Source organism: Xyrauchen texanus, chromosome 43 (genome assembly GCF_025860055.1).
Source record: "Xyrauchen texanus isolate HMW12.3.18 chromosome 43, RBS_HiC_50CHRs, whole genome shotgun sequence".
In the NCBI taxonomy this organism is placed as follows: Eukaryota; Metazoa; Chordata; class Actinopteri; order Cypriniformes; family Catostomidae; genus Xyrauchen; species Xyrauchen texanus.
The window spans coordinates 33,046,597-33,056,596 of record NC_068318.1 but is presented as its reverse complement, the minus strand read 5'-3'; the positions used below and the strand labels follow the sequence as shown (position 1 = coordinate 33,056,596).

Below are 10,000 nucleotides of genomic sequence, written 5' to 3'. Positions count from 1 at the left end.
TACACACACACAGACACACACTCACTCACACACACACACACACACACACACACAGAGAGACTCACACACACAGACTCACACACACACACAGACACACACTCACTCAGACACACACACACACAGAGACTCACACACACAGACTCACACACACACACACACACACACACTCAAACACACACAGAGAGAGACTCACACACACACACACTCAAACACACACACAGAGACTCACAAACACACACACACACACACACACAGAGAGAGACTCACACTCTCACACACACACAAACACACACACACACACACAGAGAGAGACTCACACTCTCAAACACACACAAACACACATACACTCAAACACACAGAGAGACTCACACACGCACACACACACACACACACACAGAGACACACACATGCACAAACACACACACACACACACACACACACACAGAGAGAGACACACATGTTCTCACACACACACACACACACACACACAGAGACACATACACACTCTCACAGCAACCGGGACAATATGGTTACCCCAGGTGACTCTACCCTCCCTAGCAACCGGCCCAATTTTGTTACCCCATGTGACTCTACCCTCCCTAGCAACCGGGGCAATATGGTTACCCCATGTGACTCTACCCTCCCTAGCAACCGGCCCAATTTTGTTACCCCATGTGACTCAACCCTCCCTAGCAACCGGGGCAATTTGGTTGCTAAGGAGACCTGACTGGATTTGACCTCGTGACTCCAGGGGTGATAGTCAGCATCAGTACTCGCTGAGATACACAGATCCCCAATTAATACCATTCCTGCACCTTTAAGTATTTTGTGTAGCATTAATGTAAATATGGACTACAAACCTCTTCTCTGAATTATCATTACAAACATAACTTACTGTGGCAGCAACATTTACTAAATGATCACCATATATTGTATTTTATATATATTGTATTTGTATGGCACTTCAACATACTGTACATGTGCTGAAAACATGATGTCATACGATGTTTTTGTACTGTGTGATTCTGCTAGTGTCCCTGTTGGATTATAACGACACACTGTTACAATGACTCGGACTGAATCACAAACCGATTCTGACCATTGTGCTACAGCGTTTGATTCATGTTAAACAACCGACTCAAATGAGTGATTCATTAGTGAATCAGGAAACTAGTCTTGATTCTAAACAGCCGACAGATACACACACATCTCACTCCGATTGGAGTACTGATCTCAGGTCAGTATATGGGATCTGCCTCATCAGGTTTACTGTTGAACAGCACAAATGAGACTCGTGTGAACTTCCCCTGTTTAGTGCACGAATCAGCAAATCATCTCTGTGCTCAAACACACAAACACACAACACACAACACTGTGCTGCTGGAGAACATTTACACAACACAAGAGTTCCCCTCTTTCATCGGTCGTGTGGTTTCGAAACGAGCCGCTGAGGTCGGATGTACCGTGTGGTTTAATACCGCTGCTGACACATGTGAACGTGTTAACTGATTGAACATGAAGCTCACACACACACACACACACACACACACACACACACACACATCACTGATACTCGTCATCAGGCTGTTACAGTTATCAGATAAACCACACGTCACTGACACATGTAAAACAGGACACACACACACACACCTGCGTTTATGAGGCATTTATAAATACTGTTATAAAGAGTTCTTAACTGACTTAAACCGCAAACAGAAACATCTCAAACTGTTCAATAATAACATCCTGTGAGCTGCCATAATCATTTGCAGGATTCTTATCAGCACTTGCAGCGACATTTTACCTTTTAAAGGGAGAGAAACAGTAACGGGACTTCCCCAAACACACTCTCACACACACACACACACACACACTCACTCTCACACACACACACACACTCATACACTCACTCTCACACACACACACACACACACACACACACATACACTCACTCTCGCACACACACACACACACACACACACACACACACACTCATACACTCACTCTCACACACACACACACACTCATACACTCACTCTCGCACACACACACACACACTCACACACTCACTCTCACACACACACACACACTCATACACTCACTCTCACACACACACACACACACTCACACACACACACACACACACACACACACACACACACACACACACACAAGCAGAGACTCTTGTATCATCATGAAGGGGTTTATTTGATGATAACGGTCTGACTGTACATTATTATTACGTGGCTACTAATCAAATAAATAAATACATGGACATTAAATATAGATTTGTGTTTATGTTATTTTATAAGTTTACTTGTGGAGATCGCACAGTGATATTTATATGTATGGTATGAAAAGTGTGTAGAGAGACTCTTTATCTTATATTGAGTTTAAATGAAGCTGTGTGTTCAGAATGTCGGCTAGCAGTTGTTGTGTAAATGTGTTAAATACACTGATCTATGTATATGGCTCAGTGGTTAAATATTATTTTTAAATGACAATAAGCAAGACGTATCTGCTTCTAAAAGCACATTTAACATATGAACAGACTTTCAGTTCCACTTCACTTATAAACTGCTGCAATAGTCTCAGTTTTGTTTTTATTGAACCACTAAATGAACTGTGTGTGTCAGGCCTATCTGGAGATCAACACGATCAAACTTATTTGAGCTTGATCAGCTGGACCACCATCGGATGGGGTCAAGGTTCAAAGTTAAGCCAGGAGACCACCTCGGCTGAACAGATGGGAACTATGGTTAGGAACTAGGCGACCTTCAATCAAACCAGCTTAACCACCTTCAGCTGATGTGACCTTGCAATGGGCTCTGCCTGCAATATTTCGATATTTCATTTGTTTATGATTTAATCTGACAACAAACTCTAAACATAACTGGAATCTTTCAAAGTAAAATCTTAAATAAAGAGAAAATAAAAAGTAAACAGTAAAATCATCAGTATTATAAAAGACATTTTCCATCATTAAAATCCTTCACTTAACCCACACTGGTGCTGTTTACACAATAATATTTTGTGGAATTGGAAACTTGATCCATTAGGTTACTGTAAGATGATTCAGCACAAGCGCATGATAACTGACAACTGACATCAGTAAAGTCTGATCTGAGATCAGTTGAGCGTGATCAGTACTTTCGAGTATATGTAAGGAGTCTGATATGAGATCAGTTGAGCGTGAACAGTACAGTAGAGGCTGGAGTATGATTGTGACTGACCTGAGATCAGTAGAGTGTGGTCAGTACAGTCGCGTCTGTTGTGACTGTATGTGTGAGTCTGATGTGGGATCAGTAAACATTAGAACAGATCTGAGATCAGTGGAGTGTGGTCAGTACAGTCGAATCTGCTGTGAGTTCATGCGTGAGTCTGATCTGGGATCAGTAAACATTAGAACTGATCTGAGATCAGTAGAGTGTGGTCAGTACGGTCGCGTCTGCTGTGAGTGTATGTGTGAGTCTGATGTGGGATCAGTAAACATTAGAACTGATCTGAGATCAGTGGAGTGTGATCAGTACAGTCGAGTCTGCTGTGAGTTTATGCGTGAGTCTGATCTGGGATCTGTGGGAGACTCAGAGACTGATGCTGTAAACAAACACTGGAGGTTTCGACACTCGGCCGATATTAATGAAATCTAAAGAATGGAAATAAGGGTTCGGATTATCACACACAATCATGTTTTATTGTGTGTATTTGTGGCGTTTAGAATCGCTGGTGAGTTTAAATTAAATTTTTTATGAAGAGTTTTTAATCACATCTGTGCGCTGAGCGACATGCTAACCTGCTAATTTCCGTTCACATTATAGATATATCTACAGTTTTATACATTCTTAACAAAACAACTCGAGCTTAGGTATAAATATATCAATGGCTGTGTTCATATTTTTTCCTAAATCAGATAATTTAAATAAAAGTGTTTTAAGTTCGTATTGTTCTGTTAGCACATTAGCCTCCAATATTACATCAGATTCACTCATTAAAACATTTATTTCGATGTATGCATTATACATGCATTATAAATTCATTATATGTGTATACTTCTGTTACTTCTTAATGTTTCTGTTTAATTTAACCAAACATGAATGATTAGCTTCGGTTTCTTATCACAAACCGGTAAGACAATGACGATTCATTTGGAAAGCAGTTTTTAAGTATTTATTACATTTAATGTACAAATTAAGTAAATGCATAATCAACACATTTTAAATATCCATATTTAAATCGGCATCTTTTACGTCTGTATGCAGAAACAAACAAACAAATATAAGATGTTAATATCATGTTTTTTTTTTTTGGGCGTGTCCTAGCGGATTAGGATGCTATTCTTTAAAGTACTTTGGAGCACCATGGTATTCTTTAAAGTACTTTGGAGCACCATGGTATTCTTTAAAGTACTTTGGAGCACCATGGTATTCTTTAAAGTACTTTGGGGCGCATGGTATTCTTTAAAGTACTTTGGGGCACCATGGTATTCTTTGAAGTACTTTGGAGCATGGTATTCTTTAAAGTACTTTGAGGCACCATGGTATTCTTTAAAGTACTTTGGAGCACCATGGTATTCTTTAAAGTACTTTGGAAGCATGGTATTCTTTAAAGTACTTTGGGGCACTATGGTATTCTTTAAAGTACTTTGGGGCTTATGGTATTCTTTAAAGTACTTGAGCACCATGGTATTCTTTAAAGTACTTTGGGGCACCATGGTATTCTTTAAAGTACTTTGAGAGCATGGTATTCTTTAAAGTACTTCAGGGCACCATGGTATTATTTAAAGTACTTTGGAGCTCATGGTATTCTTTAAAGTACTTTGGGTACATGGTATTCTTTAAAGTACTTTGGGGCACCATGGTATTCTTTAAAGTACTTTGGGGCCATGGTATTCTTTGAAGTACTTGAGCACCATGGTATTCTTTAAAGTACTTTGAGCGCATGGTATTCTTTAAAGTACTTTGGAGCACCATGGTATTCTTTAAAGTACTTTGGAGCCATGGTATTCTTTAAAGTACTTTAGAGCTATGGTATTCTTTAAAGTACTGTGGGGTGCATGGTATTCTTTAAAGTACTTTGGAGCATGGTATTCTTTAAAGTACTTCGGAGCTACCATGGTATTCTTTAAAGTACTTTGGGGCTCATGGTATTCTTTTAAAGTACTTTGGAGCTCATGGTATTCTTTAAAGTACTTTGGAGCATCATGGTATTCTTTAAAGTACTTTGGAGCATGGTATTCTTTAAAGTACTTTGGGGCATCATGGTATTCTTTAAAGTACTTTGGGGCTTATGGTATTCTTTAAAGTACTTTGGAGCACCATGGTATTCTTTAAAGTACTTTGGAGCATCATGGTATTCTTTAAAGTACTGTGGGGCTATGGTATTCTTTAAAGTACTTTGGGGCTATGGTATTCTTTAAAGTACTTTGGAGCACCATGGTATTCTTTAAAGTACTTTGGAGCATGGTATTCTTTAAAGTACTGTGGAGCATGGTATTCTTTAAAGTACTTTGGGGCTCATGGTATTCTTTAAAGTACTTTGGAGCACCATGGTATTCTTTAAAGTACTGTGGAGCATGGTATTCTTTAAAGTACTTTGGGCACATGGTATTCTTTAAAGTACTTTGGAGCACCATGGTATTCTTTAAAGTACTTTGGAGCTATGGTATTCTTTAAAGTACTTTGGAGCACCATGGTATTCTTTAAAGTACTTTGGAGCACCATGGTATTCTTTAAAGTACTTTGGGGCGCATGGTATTCTTTAAAGTACTGTGGGGCACATGGTATTCTTTAAAGTACTTCGGAGCACCATGGTATTCTTTAAAGTACTTTGGAGCTCATGGTATTCTTTAAAGTACTGTGGAGCACATGGTATTCTTTAAAGTACTTTGGGGCACCATGGTATTCTTTAAAGTACTTTGGAGCACCATGGTATTCTTTAAAGTACTTTGGAGCACCATGGTATTCTTTAAAGTACTTTGGGGCTCATGGTATTCTTTGAAGTACTTGAGCACCATGGTATTCTTTAAAGTACTTTGGGGCTATGGTATTCTTTAAAGTACTTTGGAGCTATGGTATTCTTTAAAGTACTTTGGGCTATGGTATTCTTTAAAGTACTTTGGGGCACCATGGTATTCTTTAAGGTACTTTGGGGCGCCATGGTATTCTTTAAAGTACTTTGGGGCGCATGGTATTCTTTAAAGTACTTTGGGGCACCATGGTATTCTTTAAAGTACTTCGGAGCACCATGGTATTCTTTAAAGTACTTTGGGGCACCATGGTATTCTTTAAAGTACTTTGGGGCGCATGGTATTCTTTAAAGTACTTTGGAGCACCATGGTATTCTTTAAAGTACTTTGGGGCACCATGGTATTCTTTAAAAGTACTTTGGGGCACCATGGTATTCTTTAAAGTACTTTGGGGCACCATGGTATTCTTTAAAGTACTTTGGAGCACCATGGTATTCTTTAAAGTACTTTGGGGCACCATGGTATTCTTTAAAGTACTTTGGGCACCATGGTATTCTTTAAAGTACTTTGGGGCACCATGGTATTCTTTAAAGTACTTTGGGGCACATGGTATTCTTTAAAGTACTTTGAGGCATGGTATTCTTTAAAGTACTTCGGAGCACCATGGTATTCTTTAAAGTACTTTGGGGCACCATGGTATTCTTTAAAGTACTTTGGGGCGCATGGTATTCTTTAAAGTACTTTGGGGCACCATGGTATTCTTTAAAGTACTTTGGGGCGCATGGTATTCTTTAAAGTACTTTGGGGCACCATGGTATTCTTTAAAGTACTTTGGGGCACCATGGTATTCTTTAAAGTACTTCGGAGCACCATGGTATTCTTTAAAGTACTTTGGGGCACCATGGTATTCTTTAAAGTACTTTGGAGCACCATGGTATTCTTTAAAGTACTTTGGAGCACCATGGTATTCTTTAAAGTACTTTGAGGCACCATGGTATTCTTTAAAGTACTTTGGAGCACCATGGTATTCTTTTAAAGTACTTTGGGGCACCATGGTATTCTTTAAAGTACTTGAGCACCATGGTATTCTTTAAAGTACTTTGGGGCACCATGGTATTCTTTAAAGTACTTTGAGCACCATGGTATTCTTTAAAAGTACTTTGGGGCACCATGGTATTCTTTAAAGTACTTTGGAGCACCATGGTATTCTTTAAAGTACTTTGGAGCACCATGGTATTCTTTAAAGTACTTTGGGGCACCATGGTATTCTTTAAAGTACTTTGGGGCACCATGGTATTCTTTAAAGTACTTTGGGGCGCATGGTATTCTTTAAAGTACTTTGGAGCACCATGGTATTCTTTAAAGTACTTTGGGGCGCATGGTATTCTTTAAAGTACTTTGGGGCGCATGGTATTCTTTAAAGTACTTTGGGGCACCATGGTATTCTTTAAAGTACTTTGGGGCGCATGGTATTCTTTAAAGTACTTTGGGGCGCATGGTATTCTTTAAAGTACTTTGGAGCACCATGGTATTCTTTAAAGTACTTTGGGGACCATGGTATTCTTTAAAGTACTTTGGAGCATCATGGTATTCTTTAAAGTACTTTGGAGCACCATGGTATTCTTTAAAGTACTTTGGAGCATGGTATTCTTTAAAGTACTTTGGAGCACCATGGTATTCTTTAAAGTACTTTGGAGCTATGGTATTCTTTAAAGTACTTTGGGTACATGGTATTCTTTAAAGTACTTTGAGGCTATGGTATTCTTTAAAGTACTTTGGGGCACCATGGTATTCTTTAAAGTACTTTGGGGCGCATGGTATTCTTTAAAGTACTTTGGGGCGCATGGTATTCTTTAAAGTACTTTGGAGCACCATGGTATTCTTTAAAGTACTTTGGGGCACCATGGTATTCTTTAAAGTACTTTGGGGCGCATGGTATTCTTTAAAGTACTTTGGGGCACCATGGTATTCTTTAAAGTACTTTGGGGCACCATGGTATTCTTTAAAGTACTTTGGGGCACCATGGTATTCTTTAAAGTACTTCGGAGCACCATGGTATTCTTTAAAGTACTTTGGGGCACCATGGTATTCTTTAAAGTACTTCGGAGCACCATGGTATTCTTTAAAGTACTGTGGGGCACCATGGTATTCTTTAAAGTACTTTGGAGCACCATGGTATTCTTTAAAGTACTTTGGAGCACCATGGTATTCTTTAAAGTACTTTGGGGCACCATGGTATTCTTTAAAGTACTTCGGAGCACCATGGTATTCTTTAAAGTACTTTGGGGCACCATGGTATTCTTTAAAGTACTTCGGAGCACCATGGTATTCTTTAAAGTACTTTGGGGCACCATGGTATTCTTTAAAGTACTTTGGGGCTCATGGTATTCTTTAAAGTACTTTGGGGCGCATGGTATTCTTTAAAGTACTTTGGAGCACCATGGTATTCTTTAAAGTACTTTGGGGCACCATGGTATTCTTTAAAGTACTTTGGGGCACCATGGTATTCTTTAAAGTACTTTGGGGCGCCATGGTATTCTTTAAAGTACTTTGGGGCGCATGGTATTCTTTAAAGTACTTTGGGGCGCATGGTATTCTTTAAAGTACTTTGGGGCGCATGGTATTCTTTAAAGTACTTTGGGGCGCATGGTATTCTTTAAAGTACTTTGGGGCACCATGGTATTCTTTAAAGTACTTTGGGGCGCATGGTATTCTTTAAAGTACTTTGGGGCGCATGGTATTCTTTAAAGTACTTTGGGGCACCATGGTATTCTTTAAAGTACTTTGGGGCGCATGGTATTCTTTAAAGTACTTCGGAGCACCATGGTATTCTTTATTTATATTTGATTTTTTAGATTCGTTGATGAGAATAGTGATGTCATGTTGAACATTGTTTCAGGTTTGTTTCCGGCTGCAGCGATTGACGTTTACTCTCCAGCCGAGGTGTTTGTTGAAAACGGGACGTCAGCGACTCTGGCGTGTAGTTTTAAATCCAAAGAGGTTGTCAGCAGCTCCACTTCAGTGTCGTGGTCATTCCTTCCTGAGGGCGAAACGGGACGCTCCACCACAGTACGAGCCCACTCTGATGTTTATGAACAGTTTATCACATCTGTGTGCATTTGCATGTGTTGTTATCTGACACTAGAACTGCAGCTGTTGTGTACTTCTGTCAGAACCGATTTTGATACATTTACACGCTAACATTAAATCTGTTACTCCGAACTTCATCTGTCAGTCAGAGTGTTTCTCTTTGTGTCTTTCCACAGATCTTCTATCACACGAGTGGGCAGACTTACCCGAGCTCCCTTCCACAGTTTAAATCTCGTGTGGAGTGGGCCGGCGACATGAACAAGAAGGACGCGTCCATCCGCGTCATGCATATGCAGTTTAAAGACAACGGGACGTTCATCTGTGACGTGAAGAATCCTCCGGATATCACCGGCCAACCGTCTGTCACTAAAGTCAGAGTCGTCATGAAAGGTGATTAACAGCACAAACGATCAGACTGTTGGTTTATGACATCATCATGATGGCCGTATGTTTATTCCTGTGCATTTAGAGTCCCTCCCTCACACAAGTACAGCGGTCATCGTGTGCGCCGTGATCGGCGTTGTGTTCGGGATAATCGTCATATCTGCGGTCATATATCTGATTATCAGACGACACGAGGCCGGCCACGACTATGAAGGGTATGTGTGTCAGATTCACAGTTGGACTCTGGATTAACTCTGTCTGTCGGTGACGGTGTGGTTTAACTTGTTAACTCTAGTGTGCATGGAGCTTGATGTCTGAACCAAATCAGATGTCTGAAAATATTAGCTGACTTTCCACTAAACCACATTACAACTGGGCAGTATGGGCTGGATTGTGTTTCCCTCATTAATCTTGTGTCTGACTGATGAAAACAAGAAGAAAAGGCAGATCAGTGTCATGTGTGGCCGTGTTTTAACCCTCAGTGTTACACTGAACGTTTATGTGTCTGCAGTGTCACATGTGCGTCATTAACATTATTAACAGCTGTCACTCGTGTCTGTC

General features: G+C 39.9%; 1 protein-coding gene across 1 annotated transcript in view; it reads left to right on the top strand.

Annotated features, from left to right (window-relative positions):
- The first annotated feature begins 3,578 nt into the window (after positions 1-3,578).
- LOC127635603 (myelin protein zero-like protein 1) overlaps positions 3,579-10,000 on the top strand; it is a 10,794-nt gene continuing 4,372 nt past the window's right edge. The window contains exons 1-4 of the mRNA XM_052115747.1: positions 3,579-3,726; positions 8,865-9,034; positions 9,232-9,445; positions 9,525-9,654. Of these exons, the coding sequence (XP_051971707.1) occupies positions 3,654-3,726; positions 8,865-9,034; positions 9,232-9,445; positions 9,525-9,654 (587 nt within the window). The 5' untranslated portion in view covers positions 3,579-3,653. The remainder of the gene's footprint in view (positions 3,727-8,864; positions 9,035-9,231; positions 9,446-9,524; positions 9,655-10,000) is intronic.